Here is a 17,623-nt window from a genome sequence, read left to right as displayed (position 1 = left end):
TGCACCCAACACAGGCCAGGATTGACAAGGGACCCCAGGCCAAAGGTGAGAGATGCCAGAATGGGAATCAAGGGATTGGATTGGATTTGTTTATTGTCACGTGTACCGAGGTACAGTGAAAAGTATTTTTCTGCGAGCAGCTCAACAGATCATTAAGTACATGGGAAGAAAAGGGAATAAAAGAAAATACATAATAGGGCTACACAACATATACAATGTAACTACATAAGCACTGGCATCGGATGAAGCATACAGGGTGTAGTGTTAATGAGGTCAGTCCATAAGAGGGTCATTTAGGAGTCTGGTGACAGTGGGGAAGAAGCTGTTTTTGAGTCTGTTCGTGCGTGTTCTCAGACTTCTGTATCTCCTGCCCGATGGAAGAAGTTGGAAGAGTGAGTAAGCCGGGTGGGAGGGATCTTTGATTATGCTGCCCACTTTCCCCAGGCAGCGGGAGGTGTAGATGGAGTCAATGGATGGGAGGCAGGTTTGTGTGATGGACTGGGCGGTGTTCACGACTCTCTGAAGTTTCTTGCAGTCCTGGGCCGAGCAGTTGCCATACCAGGCTGTGATGCAGCCCGATAGGATGCTTTCTATGGTGCATCTGTAAAAGTTGGTAAGGGTCAATGTGGACATGCCGAATTTCCTTAGTTTCCTGAGGAAGTATAGGCGCTGTTGTGCTTTCTTGGTGGTAGCGTCGACGTGGGTGGACCAGGACAGATTTTTGGAGATGTGCACCCCGAGGAATTTAAAACTGCTAACCATCTCCACCTCGGCCTCGTTGATGCTGACAGGGGTGTGTACAGTACTTTGCTTCCTGAAGTCAATGACCAGCTCTTTAGTTTTGCTGGCATTGAGGGAGAGATTGTTGTCGCTACACCACTCCACTAGGTTCTCTATCTCCCGCCTGTATTCTGATTCGTCGTTATTCAAGGTCCGGCCCACTGTGGTCGTATCGTCAGCAAACTTGTAGATGGAGTTGGAACCAAGTATTGCCACGCAGTCCTGTGTGTACAGGGAGTAGAGTAGGGGGCTAAGTACGCAGTCTTGCAGGGCTGCAGTATTGAGGACTATGGTGGAGGAGGTGTTGTTGTTCATTCTTACTGATTGCGGTCTGTTGGTCAGAAAATCGAGGATCCAATTGCAGAGTGGGGAGCCAAGTCCTAGGCTTTGGAGCTTTGGTATGAGCTTGGCTGGGATTATGGTGTTGAAGGCGGAGCTGTAGTCAATAAATAGGAGTCTGATGTAGGAGTCCTTGTTTTCGAGATGCTCTAGGGATGAATGTAGGGCCAGGGAAATGGCGTCTGATGTGGGCCGGTTGCAGCGGGATGCGAATTGCAGTGGATCAAGGTGTTCTGGGAGTATGGAAGTGATGCACTTCATGATCAACTTCTCGAAGCACTTCATTACTACTGAGGTCAGGGCCACTGGACGGTAGTCATTGAGGCACGTTGCCTGGTTCTTCTTTGTACTGGTATGATGGTGGTCTTCTTGAAGCAGGTGAGGACCTCGGAGTGGAGTAGGGACAGTTTAAAGATGTCCGCGAATACCTCTGCCAGCTGGTCCGCGCAGGCTCTGAGTGCACGACCAGGGATCCGGTACAGGCCCGTCGCCTTCCGAGGGTTCACTTTCAGGAAGGCCGATCTGACTTCGGAAGCTGTGATGGTGGGTATGGGTGAATTGTGGGCTGCTGGGGCACCCGACAGCGGATTGTTGGTTACCTGCTCGAACCGAGCATAGAATGCATTGAGTTCATCGGGGAGGGGTGCGCTGCTGCCAGAGATACAGTTCGGCTTCGCTTTGTAGCCCGTTATGTTGTTTAGTCCTTGCCACAACCGCCGAGAGTCTGTCTGTGACTCTAGCCTGGTTTGATATTCTCTCTTGGCATCTCGGATGGCTTTGCGGAGGTTGTACCTGGATTTCTTGTATAGGTCAGGGTCGTCTGTCTTGAACGCCTCAGAACTGTCCTTCAGTAGGGAGTCAATCTCGCGATTGAGCCATGGTTTCCGGTTGGGGAACGCACGTACTGCTTTCTTTGGCACGCAGTCGTCCATACATTTGCTGATGAAGTCTGTGACGGTGGTGGCATACTCATTTAAGTTGGTCGCTGAGTTCTTAAATATGGACCAGTCCACTGTCTCTAAGCAGTCACGTAAGAGCTCTCTGTCTCCTCGGACCAGCACTGCACAACCTTCTTAGCTGGATTCTCCCGCTTGAGTTTCTGTTTTTGTGCCGGGAGAAGGAGCACCGTCTTCTGGTCTAATTTCCCAAAGTGCGGTCGGGGGATGGAACGGTAGGCGCCCTTGATTTTTGAGTAGCAGTGGTCAAGAGTGTTGTCGCCCCTGGTGGGAATGGTGGGAAGGGATGGCACACAGGGTAGCGTTCAGCGGGCCATTCCCTTCCCAGTATCCCCCCCTCCTCCCCCAGCCATGAGGTCACTGGCAAAGCTGACAGGGTTTGCTGGGCAGCCATTTGAGGAAGCAGGAAAGCCATGTGACCCCCCCCCCCCCCCCCCCCCTCCCCTCCCGGTCAAGGATTTTGAATCTTAATTAACAAAATAATGAGCCTAAATGAGATCCCACTGCTAGCAGCTGGAAATCCCCCGCCAGCTCCTTCCAACCTCGGATTTGATTGGTGAAGTGTGCCCAGTTGCCATGGCTCCCACTGCAATGGCTGCATAGAATTCAGGCCTATATCTCACACATGATATAGCTGAGAGACATCAGCAGCAAATACCTGATGCTGTAGGAACGAGAGAGAGAGCGAGGGAGAGGCAGAAAAGCTAGAAATGGTGTGAAATTATTTTGTAGATTTGTCTGGCAGAAGCATTGCAACAGAAATTTTAAGCTACTCTCTGAAACTCATTTCATTCTCCGCCAGAAACCTCAAGCAGCCTCCGACAACATTATTTCAGCTATAAATGCCCAGAACCAACTTTCCCATCTCTCCCATGTTACCTCGGGAGCTGAAGCATGGCAATGCATCCCTAATCTGTCTTTTACATGACCAAGATACCACTGGTGGGAGGCAACTGTTAAAAACTCTCAATCCAAGGTTCTGAACGTCAGCTCAGGTTTGGATGTGAGATTCAAATCAGGCAATATATTAAGAAAAAAGCAACTGACGTCTTCAAAGCTTGGCCATCGACTATTCACCTCTCAAAAAGGTAAACTCGCTGAATTTGGGCAATGATTTTGATCGAGCTACATTCCACTTGGGAGAGAATCTGGTTCGTCTCTCTGTCATCCCCAGAGAAATATCTATCGTCAATCTTTCAAAACTAATCGTAGAAATGCAAATGCTGGGTGTACAGGGCAGCCGGATGTGAAGAAGAAAACAGTAGGTCACAAAAAAGGTTCAACCGGCAACATCATAGATTGTTGGAGAGTGCGGTGCTAGAAATTGTTACTTGTGCGTAACAGCATTGCTCTTGACTGGTCAGATGTAACAGGGCTAATATCAGTGGAGAGATTAATTGGCTAAAACAAAAAAGATACAACAGGGCTGAGTATGACTTCTGTTTAACAACAATCTCAATTCAGCTGAATAATATGAGAAACATGAGCTGATGGTTATTGTGACGGACAATGAATACACATCTTAACCAAGGGGATTGCAACAAATTGTCCAGCAAGTTTAATTTTTGTTTTAATTTATAAATATGTTCATTTTTTGAATACTTTTCAGGGGGTGGCAGCAAACAAAGCTCTTAATGTTTAAGTGACGCAGACTCCCATTGTTCTGTGCATGTGGGAGTGCCCTTTATCACGGTTCTCTTTGACGCACTATGTCAGGATGACTCACAGATAGCAGTTTGCAAGTCTGTGTTAATGAATCTTGCATCTGTGTGGCCAGATACAAGCTGAACTGCATCAGTGAATGGTGTCCAGTGTCAGGCTCCTCGACCCGGAACTTTGTTCCTCAGAGCTGGTCGCTACTGGTTTTGGGAAAGAGAAAATGGACAGTGTCTAAAATGGGTTACGATCACACTTAAATCGATACTCACCTGGATTTCCTCAATAGTGTGGACAATGAAAGTGTCCTGCAGATCCTCCATGGCACCTTCCATCCAATTGTTAAAGGGAGCAGCCCTCTTTGCATATTCTAGATACAACTGATCAATGGTCTCCAGAAGTTTCTCGGTCCTCTGAAAAGGAATGCAAAAGACATTCAATAAAAGACATTCACCTGAGGAAGGAGCAGTGCTCCGAAAGCTAGTGATTCAAAACAAACCTGTTGGGACTTTAACCTGGTGTTGGAAGACTTCTTACTGTTCAATAAATTGAAGGTGCGATGCAGGTTTATTTAGGAAGGGAAGCTTGTTTGCTGATTCACCCCAACGGCAATAATAAACAGAGGACTTTGTACAGGAGTCCTGGAGTTAACATTCTGCACTTGCTAACTTTCAAATTGGCCATCACCCAAAGCGCTGGCCAAATAAATCATTGTCAGCACGGTTTTCAGCACCACCTTGTTGCCAACATGACATACCCTGGAACCCTGCTCTGGAACACTCTGGTGATTAACTGATCTTAGACATGTTCAAAGTCTTGGACAAGATCTGGTGCTGTTCATTTCAGAACAATTTTCCAAACTTTCAGCAAAATTCTGTCCATGTCTAACTTCTCCTCAAATTGCTGTATTGTAGTTGACATCTTCACACAAAGCTACAGTGCAGAAGGAGGCCACTCGGTCCATCAAGGCTGCACCGATCCACTTCGCCCTATGCCCTTATCCCGTAACCTAAACTCCACATCCTTGGACACTTAAGGGGCAATTTATCATGGCCAATCCACCTAACCTGCACCTCTTTGGACTGTGGGAGGAATCCAGAGCACCCGGAAGAAACCCACACAGTTATGGGAAGAACATACAAACTCCACACAGACGGTCACCCAAGGCCAGAATGAAACCTAGGCCTCTGGCAATGTGAGGAAGCAGTGCTGATCATTGTGCCACTGTGTCTTCTGACAGATTTATAATTCACTCACAACGGTTTCTCTCTTTTCATCATTCACATCTTTTCCACTCATTCTCCAACTAATATGCTCCCTTATGATCATTTACATTTACCTTGTTCCTGCAGAATACAACCCCTCAATATTCATAAACAGCACTCCAATCGCAATGCAATGGCTGGTTCGCAATCTCCTGATCTCTAATATGGAGCAAAGAAAACCTGGTTCTTTCCATTCTTCAAAATCACATTTTCTTGTCTCTTTTTCTCTCCCTCGTCAGACAACTTCCAGTGGTTCCATACTTAATCTTTTTTCATCTATTGACATTCATGGTCTCAGTAAGAGGGGAGCTTTCCGAGTATGAGGGCGCCGGAGGAGAAGTTTGCATTGGTGGGGGGAAACAAATTTCGATATCTGCAGGTGTGGGACTTTCTGCGTAGACAGGTGCCAACCTTTCCACTCCTGCCACTAAGGGGGATTCAGGATAGGGTGGTTACTAGAGGATGGATAGGAGAGAGGAGCATTTCTGACATTTATAAGGAGCTTATGGGATCAGAGGAGAGGCAGACTGAGGAGCTGAAGCGAAAGTGGGAGGAGGAGCTGAGGGGAGAGATAGAGTAGGGCCTCTGGGTGGACGCGTTGAGTAGAGTCAACGCAACCGCAACATGTGCCAGGCTCAGCCTGATTCAATTCAAGGTTGTGCACCGGGCTCACATGACAGTGACCCGGATGAGCAGATTCTTGGGGGTGGCGGATAGGTGAGCAAAGTGTGCGGGAGGACCAGCGAACCATGTCCACATGTTCTGGGCATGTCCAAAGCTGAGGGGATTTTGGCGGGGGTTTGCTGACGTCATGTCCAAGGTATTAAAAGCAAGGGTGGCATTGAGTCCAGAGGTGGCGATTTTTGGGGTGTCGCAGGATCCGGGAATCCAGTAGGAGAAAGAAGTAGACTGTCTGGCCTTTGCTTCCCTGGTAGCCCGCAGGCGGATATTACTAGCATGGAGGGACTCAAAGCTCCCGAAGTCAGAGACCTGGCTATCGGACATGGCTGGCTTTCTCTGCCAGGAGAAAATTAAGTTCACCATGAGAGGGTCACTGTTAGGGTTCGCCCGGAGGTGGCAACCGTTCGTTGACTTCTTCGCAGAGAATTAATCATCAGCAGAAGGGGGTGGGGGGGGGGGGGGGTGGTTTAGGTTAGCGTAGATTAGGGGGTTAATTAATGGTGGGACCTGTGGGGGAGGGAGGTGGTATTTGCACTATGTTTATATTTTTTATGTACATTGATTATATTGCTGCTGTTACAATGCCAAAAAATACCTCAATAAAATGTTCATTAAAAAAAAAATTAAGATTAGGGTTCTTTTCACCAATGCTTCCATTTCACCTTGTGGTCTTGTTCTTGCCGTACCCTCCCCAGCTGAAAACAAGCTTGAGACCTACTCCTAGAACATAGAACATACAGTGCAGAAGGAGGCCATTCGGCCCATCGAGTCTGCACCGACCCACTTAAGTCCTCACTTCCACCCTACCCCCGTAACCCAATAACCCCTCCTAACCTTTTTGGACACTAAGGGCAATTTAGCATGGCCAACACATCTTTGGACTGTGGGAGGAAACCGGAGCACCCGGAAGAAACCCACGCAGACACGGGGAGAACGTGCAGACTCCGCACAGACAGTGACCCAGTGGGGAATCGAACCTGGGACCCTGGCGCTGTGAAGCCACAATGCTAGCCACTTGTGCTACCGTGCTGCCCACTGTGCTACCGTGCTGCCCACTCCTAAATAGCACTTGACTGATGCACACTAGCAAAAGGAACCCAATTCAATTATATTTATGCTCCATTCCGTTTTGAGCGCTATAGCAAATGTTGAGGCAAAGATTCAGCCCTTCACTCACTGGAAGGGAAGGAGTTGTTTTTATTCATTATAAATGTGATTGGTTTACTGGAATGTCAGGAAATTAGAAACAAAACTATAAATTAAACGCTGTAACATATCACACGGGTCAGTTATGTACACAAAGCGGACTTCAAAGGGTTTAACGAATACTACAATCATTGTGTGAAAGGTTCCATCAGCCTGGAGTCTGGCCAAGTGCATACACGAGATGCACCACGAGAGGGCATACCAGGAGTCCATTGACACCAGTTATGTGGCTCTCCTGAGGTTCCACTTAAGATTAAGCAAACTGAGCATTTCTCATTATGTTCTGGCTAATAATCAACAGTACCAACAATGTAACGAGCCCATAAGGGCTGGATCGTGAATGGTCTTGGGTCGAATCACACCAGTTCAAGCCAGATATTGAAAATTTTTAACCATTCCTTTCAACCTACTGGTAAATGAGTCAATTCTCACAAGTGTGTACAAAAATAAAACAGTCCAGTGAAGATTCAATGGTAATCAGACGAACAAGCCTTCCCACTATTTCCATAATTTTAAACAGATTTGCCTGTTGATCCAGTCAATCTAACACTACCCGTAAAGTGATCATACCCGTCTGTCTCCTCGCAGTGAGAATAGAATGCTACACATTTATGCAGAAACACTGGTTGTTATGCAAAATTCTTACTATAAATTAATTTGAATCAATGCACTGTCTGTGCCTGAAGCAGCAGTTTCAGACTTTCGATGAACACGGTTGATAAAATTAATCCCTACATTTGTGGGAACAGAATTAATTAATTCATTAAGATGGCCTGTTCTGCCATCCCATTAGATCATGGCGGATTGGACTTCTGGTGGCGGCCATGGAATGAATGGTCGCATATTTGGTGGCTCCCGCTCAGTCTCCCGATGGTCGATGGAGCAGCTGGTGGAGTTCTTAAATGGGAAATTCCAGTAGCAGAGGAAGGAGGCCTTAGAGGATTTGGCCGAGGTAGTGGAGCTGCTTAGGGCGGCGATCAAGCGGGTGGGGCTGAGGCAGGAGACTCGGGGCCTGGCGATCCAGAAGGTGGAGGAGACAGTTGTGGAGCATGAGAATCGTCTGACCCCGATGGAGGCAGAGATGGGGATGGTGATGAGCAGCCAGAAAAGGCTAAGAGAGAAGTTGCACGGCCTCAAGAACCGCTCCAGGAGGCAGAATCTGAGGATCGTGGGGCTGCCTGAAGGCATCGAAGGTGGGAGGCTGCCAGTGAGCATGTTGGAGAACTGATGGGGAAGGGGGTCTTTGACCGGCCCCTCGAGGTGGATCGGGTACACAGGTCACAGAGGAAGAGGCTCCAGGTAGGTGAGTCGCCTCGGGCGATGGTGGCGGCGAGGCTGCATTAGTTCCTGGATAAAGAGAGGATCTTGAGGTGGGCGAGGCAGAGAAATGTACCTGGGACGAGAGTGAGCTGCGGATTTGCCAAGACCTGGGTGAGGAGCTGGCCAAGCGGAGGGCCGGGTATAATCGGATAAAGGCCCTCTACAAGAAGGGGGTGAAGTTTGTTGTGTTGTACCCTGCCTGTTTGTGAGTGACACATCAAAAGCAGGAATTTTATTTTGACTTGCTGGAGGTGGCGCTGAACTTTATGAGAGACCATGGACTAGGAGGAGTGTGAGGACATTGAACTTTGGAGAGGAGTTCTGTGTAAATTGTGGGGCATATGGGGGGGGGGGGGGTTATTGGGGCAGATTGCGACAGGAGAATGGGGATGGTGAGTGTGCCTTTTGTTTTAATTTGTTTGTTGGGAGGATTGGGTGAGGGAGCGGAGGAGGGGATTGTGAGGGGGATGGGATCCGAGGCCTTGGGCGGGGGCCAACATGCTAGATGGGCGGGCTAGTTACCGGGAGTTCAGTGAGGGATTGTCAGGCGGAAGGTGTGTGTGCGTGTGGGGGGGGGATAGTGGGTGTGGGGGGTGGGGGAAGAGAGTTGGTGACATGGGTGTGGTTGGTGTGGCGCTGTTGGGAAGGGAGAGACGGTGGCGAACATCTGGGGGTGGGCGTGGAGGGGCTGGGCCTGGAGGGGCACGCGGTGAGAACCGGGGGCTGGCTTAAAAAGGGGTATGGTTGATCTTGGCATGGAAGGGGAGGGGGAGAGACCCTGACCAGGCTGGTTACGTGGAATGTGCAAGGGTTGAATGGGCCGGTTAAACGGTTGCGCGTTTTCGAGCACTTGAGTAGTTTGGAGGTGGACATTGTGTTTTGCAGGAGACGCACCGGAGATTTGGGGGTTACATGAGGTTGAGGAGGGGATGGGTGGGCTAGGTGTTTCACTCAGGATTAAACATGAAGACGAGGGGGTTGGTGGTGTTGGTTAATAAGAAAGTGGAGTTTGAGGTGGTGAGCATTGTGACCGATCCGGGAGGGTAGTTGTGTGATGGTCAGTGGGAAAATGGAGGCGATGCTGGTAGTCCAGGAGAACGTTTATGCCCCAAATTGGGACGAAATGGATTTGATGAGGCGGGTATTAGAGAGGACCCCGGACTTGGACATGCATCGGCTGATTATGGGAAGCGATTTTAAGACGGTCCTAGATCCAAGACTGGACCGGTCGAATCATAAGTTGTCGAGGGGTTCAAGGATTGCGTGGGGGGGGGGACCAAACCCGTGGAGGTTTGCGAGGCCGAAGACAAAGGAGTTCTTGCGCTTCTCACATATGCACCCGGTGTATTCTCGGATTGTCTTCTTTGTGATGGATAAGGTGCTGCTGGTGGGGGGTGGTGAACCCGGAGCACTCGCCGATTGTGGCTTCCGACCGCGCGCTGCACTGGGTGGATTTGGGGGTGGTTTAAGGAAGGCCAACGGCCGCAGTGGAGGTTAAATTGCAGTATTAATATAAGCCTAATTGTGACACTAAAGATGATTATTATTATAGATGTGGGGCTGTTGGTGGATAAGGGGGTGTGCGAGCAGGTGATGGCCACCATTCGGAGATATGTGGAGCTGAATGACATGGGGAGCTCACGGCCACCATGCTGTTTGAGGCACTTAAGTCTGGTGTTAGGGGTGTATTTATTTAGATCCGGTCACATATGGAGAGGATGGAACGAGAGGAGAGGACGATGCTGGTGGACGAGATTTAGATGGTGGGTTGTTCAAAACTGAACGGGTTCTGGCAGAGATTCTCGAATGTCATGTCCGAGATTTCGGGTGTAGGGGTGGCCCCCGAGTCCAGAGGTGGCGGTATTAGGTGTGCCGGGAGATCCGGGAGTCCAGGTGGGAAGGGAAGCAGACGTGTGGGCCTTTGCCTCCCTGATAGCCTGGAGACGGATCTCATTGTGTTGACGGGACTTGGAACCGCCGAAGGCAGGGGTGTGGGTGAGTGACCTGGCAGAATTCCTGCACTTAGAGAAGGTCAAGTTCGATTTGGGGGGGGGGGGGGGCGGTCGGAGGAGGGTTTCACTGGATGTGGAAGCCGTTCATTGATTTCTTCAAGGTGGACTAAGGGGTCAGTGGAAGGGGAGGAGGAATTGTCACGCGGAGGGATGAGGGGTTAAAATTAGGAAGGTGGGGTGCTGGTATCGGGGTGGTTGGGGGTTTGTGGTTTCTGTTCACGTTGGTGTTTTGGTCTTCTGATATTTTCAGGTATACAAGTTAAAAGCTTGAATAAAAATATTTTTTTAAAAAGAGCATGGCTGGATCCGTAACCCATAATACCCTTGGCTGAACAAAAAACCCCACCAATCTCAGTTTTGAAACTCTTCAATTGACCAGAAGCCTCACTAGCTTTTTAGTGGGAGCTAGATCCAGATTTCCACCAAACATTGTGTTCAGAATTACTTCCTAAAGTCTAGCTCTCACTTTTAAGCTTACACATTCTTGTTCTGGACTGTGCAAACACAGGAAATAGTTTCTCCCGACCATTTTAAGCACCTCAGTTAGATCACCTCTTCATCTTTTATTACCAGGGTAATAAAAGCCTGGTGTATGTTGTCTGTCCTTGTAATTTAACCCTTTAAAGTGGTTGTCATTCTGATGAATTGAGTCCAAGAGGTCAATCTTCCTCAAATGTGGGGCACAAAATGGAACGGGTTGCTCCAGTTTAAGGTCTTGCCAAGGTTTTGTACTGTTGAATGTCAACTGTATGTTTTTGCCCATTGTTTAAAAAACTAAAATTTGACCTGAGTTAGCCACAGCACATGTTTGAGGAAACAAAGCACATCCATAAAGAACTGGTTGAAGATGAAAATACCTCCAATGCATCTCTCCTCTTCTGGGTCAGGGCTCCCAGATTGTCCCACTGATCACAGATCTTCTGGCATCGCTCATTCACACTTGGGGAATCCCAATAATCCAGCTCGCTGTAAAAGTCAGAAATAATTCATCATATCCAAAGGCTGAACATGACCAACAAAGTCTTTCGTAGAAGATTTTAGTTTAGACGGGCAGCATGGTCGGCGCAGGCTTGGCGGGCCGAAGGGCCTGTTCCTGTGCTGTACTTTTCTATGTTCTTTGTTCTTATCTGTATCATCCTTCTTATTTGAGTGCTGAAAATGAATGCAATGCTTTTTCTTTAAACTTAGAGTACTCAATTCTGTTTTTTTCCAATTAAGGGGCAATTTAGCATGGCCAATCCACCTACCCTGCACATCATTTTGGGTTGTGGGGGTGACACCCACGCAGACATGGGGAGAATGTGCAAACTTCACATGGACAGTGACCCGGGACCGGGATTGAACCTGGATCCTCGGCGCCGTGAGGCAGCAGTGCTAACCACTGTGCCACCGTGCTGCCCCTGCACTGCTTTTTCAAGGAACTATGCTACGACCAACTGCTCCCTCGTGGATTTTAATGCCAAAACCTCAACAGAGAGAATGATCCTGCATTTATATATTGCCTTTCACACACCAGAGATCTCCCAAAAGTACTTCACAGTACTTTTCAGTTATCATCATTGTTGTAATATAGGTAAACACAGAGGCTAATTTGTTCACAGCAAGGACAGACAAATAACAATCAGATGAACGACTAGATAATAATGTTGATGGTGCAAACGATGGCCAGTATATTGGAAGAATTCTTCCATTTTTCTATGGAAAATGCCATGGGACATTTTCTTTTTTTTTTTAAATAATATTTTATTGAAAATTTTTGGTCAACCAACACAGTACATTGTGCATCCTTTACACAACATTGTAACAATACCGATAATAATGACCTTTTTTAAATTTAAACAAAAACAACAACAAATAAATAAATATTAAATAACAAAAAATAAAAACTAGCCCTAATTGGCAACTGCCTTGTCTCAGGCCACCCCCCCCCCCCCCATCCCTCCCCCCCCCCCCCCCCCCCCCCCCCAAAGTCCTGGGCCGCTGCTGCTGCCTTCTTTGTTCTCCCCTATCTATCTTTCCGCAAGATATTCGACGAACGGTTGCCACCGCCTAGTAAACCCTTGAGCCGACCCCCTTAGGACAAACTTAATCCGCTCTAACTTTATGAACCCCGCCATATCATTTATCCAGGTCTCCACCCCCGGGGGCTTGGCTTCTTTCCACATTAGCAATATTCTGCGCCGGGCTACTAGGGACGCAAAGGCCAAAACATCGGCCTCTTTCGCCTCCTGCACTCCCGGCTCTTGTGCAACCCCAAATATAGCCAACCCCCAGCTTGGTTCGACCCGGACTCCTACTACTTTCGAAAGCACCTTTGTCACCCCCATCCAAAACCCCTGTAGTGCCGGGCATGACCAAAACATATGGGTATGATTCGCTGGGCTTCTCGAGCACCTCGCACACCTATCCTCCACCCCAAAAAATTTACTGAGCCGTGTTCCAGTCATATGTGCCCTGTGTAATACCTTAAACTGAATCAGGCTTAGCCTGGCGCACGAGGACGACGAGTTCACCCTGTTTAGGGCATCTGCCCACATCCCCTCCTCAATCTCCTCCCCTAGCTCTTCTTCCCATTTCCCTTTTAGTTCGTCCATCATAGTCTCCCCTTCGTCTCTCATTTCCCTATATATATCCGACACCTTACCGTCCCCCACCCATTTCTTTGAGATGACTCTGTCCTGCACCTCTTGTGTCGGGAGCTGCGGGAATTCCCTCACCTGCTGCCTCGCAAAAGCCCTCAATTGCATGTACCTGAATGCATTCCCTTGGGGCAACCCATATTTCTCGGTCAGCGCTCCCAGACTCGCAAACTTCCCATCCACAAATAGATCTTTCAATTGCGTTATACCTGCTCTTTGCCACATTCCATATCCCCCATCCATTCCTCCCGGGGCAAACCTATGGTTGTTTCTTATCGGGGACCCCCCCAGTGCTCCGGTCTTTCCCCTATGTCGTCTCCACTGTCCCCAAATCTTCAGTGTATCCATGGGACATTTTACATAGACTCACGGCAGATTGGCTTGAGTTTGCAATCTCATCCAAAATATGGCACCTCTCACAGTGCAGTACTAACTCAGTCCCAGTGGATGTGCCCCTGGAGCAAGCTAACTGCCTGCTTGGCAGCAACTTCCCCGTTAAGTCAAGAATAAATGTTGTGGCTGCTGAAGGACTGGGCTGTGCAGACCAAGAAATTGTCGGTTTGAACCATGGTGCCAATTTAACTAAGCTAGCTAAATGTTGCTGAGGAGTTTACAGCTTACCCCAGTATCCTCAGTTGGGCAGAGCTGAAGGTAAGGAGGAAAAATCAGCCAGAGTTCCTGCACCCTGATTTCAATCTAATAACTCCAGCTAGACACATGTGACTTTGAGTCTGGGTTGGCTCTGGAATGACCATCAATCTGGTTTTATGCTGGACAGTCCAGTTTATTAGCTGGTCCGGTTCCTGTCTCGTACTAGGCATTATTGTCCAGCAATTTTACTTTGAAATGCCGCTAAGAAGCAAAGTTCTTTATCTCTGTTGGAGTGTGCGATTATTCCTCCTATAGATGATTAGTTTTGAGGTTGCAATTCCCACTATAAATGATGAAACCCGGGGCAGCACGGTGGCACAGTGGTTAGCACTGCTGCATAACGGCGCTGAGGTCCCAGGTTCGATCCCGGCTTTGGGTCACTGTCCATGTGGAGTTTGCACATTCTCCCCGTGTTTGCGTGGGTTTCGCCCCCACAACCCAAAGTAGTGCACGGTAGGTGGATTGGCCATGCTAAATTACCCCTTAATTGGAAACAATTAATTGGAGACTCTAAATTTAAAAAAAAATGATGAAATCCTGGCCTGTACCTGTCTGGGCCCTGACCAAAGTCCTGACCCGGGGAGGCCCCAGTCCGCGTACTGCTACCACAGTCCCACTCTGACCCCAGAGAAGCTTTGCCCCAAACTCTGACCTTTGCACAGGCCCCCCCCTGGCTACATCATAGGAGGCGGGGTAAAGAGTCAGTCTCTTAATCTTCAAAGGGCTGCATCCTGGGAGAGAGACAGCGTGTTGGTTAGTGAGAAGGCCTCTGGTATCGTGGAGCACTGCCAGTGGCCACCATAGGTCACACTTGGCTCTCCACATGTGAATAGGGTGACAACACTCGGTATCTAATCTCACATTAGAAAATCGACTTGCAAAGGTGTTTGGAGAGTGGCTGACGCCTGCAGAATTACAATTGGGGAGCAAAAAAATAAAATGGAGAACCAATGGAAGTATAAGTATCATTCACCGAAATAAAAACTCATGGTACTACAACTTAGAACAGAAGTATACAATTGCCGAAAGAATTGTCACGACTACCAGAGATGGATATTGAAAGAGATCCCAGGATTTTAACGTTGTTTACCTCTGCCTCAGATCTGTGGTGATTACAGACAGTCAAGTGTTTAGTTCCTCAGGATATACGTTAAGAAAATATAAAAATTCCAGCTGTTAAACAAAATCTCGAAGGCACTGCAAGATCGAATGCAAATTGGCTGGAGGCATGTTTTACTCTTTCCTGCTCCCTGACCCCCTACTCCCATAAAGCCCCTCCAACAGCACGCCCGTGCATGGACGAGTCGCAACAAGTGTTCAACAGGTGGAGTGTGCAGCTTCTTTTCAAAAAGGCAAGAGCGAATGGCTCATTGCCCACTAACCCTAAGCTCCACACTATCTGGAGTAGCCTCTTGGGCATTCAACGATGCCTCAAGTACTCGCACATAAATCACTTGTGTCGGAGCACAACACTACTCAGCTTTTTCTGCAGGCCCCCCCCCCCCAAAAAAAAAGGACATCTGGGTCAATCCACAACAGGAGGCTTCCATTCTCAATTGACTCAGGCACAATGCAGATCAATGAGACTCTGTAAAACATGCCACGTCTTTAGATTTTGTTTGGTGGCAGTGGGGTAGGGAAATGATTAATCATCCATCAGTTACCTGTTGCTGCCTTCTCGCCTTCGTAAAGCCTTCTTCCAACTAGTGGGTTGGACAGTCTTGTCTTGCAAACCGAGCTCCTGTACGTCGGTTGACAGAGGGCAGAGTGGCAGAATGCTTCACCTGCCCAAATGATTCGCCTCTGTGCTATCGGCACCCCCCTGCCCCACCCACCCTCCTCCCAAAAGAAAGGCCTCAAGCTGACAACAGTGAGATCTTCACATTGAGGACACTGTAGATGAAGCTGAATGGCCATTCAAAGGGCTCCTCCTATCAATATAACCGGCCGATTAAGCCATGGGCAGCTTTTTTGACCACCAGGAGAAGACAAGTCAGAAATTACAGAGGCCAATGGAACTGATTTTAAAAGAATTTGTTTAGATTTAAATGCCCCTTGAGGATGTTTCCAATGGAGCACCTCACTCAGGACAGTTCCAATCCTTTGCTTTCTTTGATCTTTTAGTTAAAATGAAAGCTTCGTCAAAGCACATACTTCAGCTCCTGGGCGATTGCAGCAATCTGTTCCACACGATCTTGATGGGCTGCTAGGTCACTTTCAAAGGCCTCATGTTTTTTCAATATAGCCTTGACTTCTGACAGGGTAGCTGTCTCAAAATCCTTTGCCATCAGCATTTCCTCCTTTCCTATAACAGGGAGGTAGGCACACAAGTAAAAGTTAAAAAAGTATAATCCACGAACAACTTTCCACTAAGTTTGAAAAATAAAGTAAGCATTGTACGATAGGGAGCCAGGGAAAGAAATAGGTGATAAATAATGTTGACAACATCGTTGTATCCGAGTTGTGGAGTTTACAAGAGTAAGAGGTGACTTGATCAAAGCCTTTAGATCCTGAGGGGTATTGACAGGGCGGGTCTGGAGAGGATGTTTCCTCTTGTGGGAGAATCTAGAACCAAGGGCCACTGATTAAAAATAAGGAGTCACCCATTTAAGACAGCGATGAGGAGATTTTTTTCTCTTTCAGAGGGTCTTGAGTCTTTGGAGCTCTCTTCCTCACAAGGGGGCGGCAGCAAAGGGTGGGCTTTACTGACCAACCTGCCGCAAAAAAGGTGGCCCACCATTGGACGGTGCGGGCGCCTCTGGTCCTGCGGTTGTCAATGGGGTTTTCTGTTGAATGCATCCCTTGCTGCCAGGAAACCTGTGGCAGAAGTCAGCCATCGGCGGGACCGGAAGGTCCCGTCGGCGTGAACGGCCAGAAAGTTACGGCCTGAATCTTTGAACATTTTTATAACAAAGGTAGACAGATTCGTTATAAACAAGGAGGTAAAAGGTTATTGGGCTCGGCAGGGATGTGGAGTTGAGAATACATATAAGATCTGCCATAAACTCATTGAATGGTGGAGCAGGTTTGAAAGGCCGAGTGATCTACCCTTGCTCCTAATTCATATGTATGTATTTGCATTACCAAACAGCAATCACAGAATCCCTGCAGTGCATAAGGAGGCCATTTGGCCCATCGGGTCTGCACTGAACCTCTGGAAGAGCACCCGGCCTAGGCCCACTCACCCGCCCTATCTCCGTAATCTCACCTAACCTGTACATCTTTGTGACTGTGGGAGGAAACTGGAGCACCCAAAGACAACCCACGCAGACAAGGGGGAAGAAAATGCAAACTCCAAATATCACCCAAGGCTGGAATTGAACCCGGGACCCTGGCGCTGTGAGGCAGCAGTGCCAACCACTGTGCTACCGTGCCGCCCAGCTCTACCCCTTCACCTCCTCCATCAATCCCCAAAACACTTGCTGCTCTTTACAATTGCCCGTCTGTTGTGACAACCTGAATAAACTCAGGTGCACAGACCCTTGGTCGCACTGCTTAGCCCTAAATCTTACTAACGCCCCCCCCCACAAAAATCAATTACCAAGGCCCTCTATGTCTGTGTCACAAACCGTATTCCTGTTCCACCTTTATTCTCGTTGTTGAAACCTGAACGTGTACCTTTATCACCTCACAACATGACAGGGGAAGATTTTGCTGGGTCTGCCCAGACACAGAGGACTGCAGCGAGTACTGGAAAATTGGGGTGTTTCCCTTTAGCTCTGCACACTAATTTTTTGTGCCCAAGCAATTGAGTCCTCTGGCTTCAGACTCAGGGAAATTACTTTGTAGTTCCAATGCTCGTCTTCCTCCCAACCTCTATTGACTACAACACATTCAGACAGTCGTAGCTCGCCTCCTAGATCCATACTCTATCTTTGCCAAGATACACTGGATCCCTTATGCCATGCCAATAAGCTTTTAAAGATCGTCATTCATAATTTTGAATCGAGGGGCGGCAAGGTGGTGCAGTGGTTAGCACTGCTGCCTCACGGCGCCGAGGACCCGGGTTCGATCCTGGCCCCGGGTCACTGTCCATGTGGAGTTTGCACATTCTCCCTGTGTCTGCGTGGGTGTCACCACCACAACCCAAAGATGTGCAGGAAAGGTGGATTGCCCAC

At 48.3% G+C, this 17,623-nt stretch overlaps 1 protein-coding gene across 6 annotated transcripts in view; it reads right to left on the bottom strand.

Moving 5' to 3' along the window:
• actn1 (actinin, alpha 1) overlaps positions 1 to 17,623 on the bottom strand; it is a 292,127-nt gene that overhangs the window by 47,212 nt on the left and 227,292 nt on the right. For all 6 annotated transcript variants that reach the window (XM_072485663.1, XM_072485693.1, XM_072485666.1 and 3 more), the window contains exons 12-14: positions 15,660 to 15,810; positions 11,073 to 11,181; positions 4,004 to 4,144 (exon numbers count right to left, since the gene is read on the bottom strand). In XM_072485663.1, the coding sequence (XP_072341764.1) occupies positions 4,004 to 4,144; positions 11,073 to 11,181; positions 15,660 to 15,810 (401 nt within the window). The remainder of the gene's footprint in view (positions 1 to 4,003; positions 4,145 to 11,072; positions 11,182 to 15,659; positions 15,811 to 17,623) is intronic.

The sequence above is a fragment of the Scyliorhinus torazame genome, chromosome 2 (assembly GCF_047496885.1).
Source record: "Scyliorhinus torazame isolate Kashiwa2021f chromosome 2, sScyTor2.1, whole genome shotgun sequence".
Lineage (NCBI taxonomy): Eukaryota > Metazoa > Chordata > Chondrichthyes > Carcharhiniformes > Scyliorhinidae > Scyliorhinus > Scyliorhinus torazame.
This window is presented reverse-complemented; position numbering and strand designations above follow the sequence as displayed.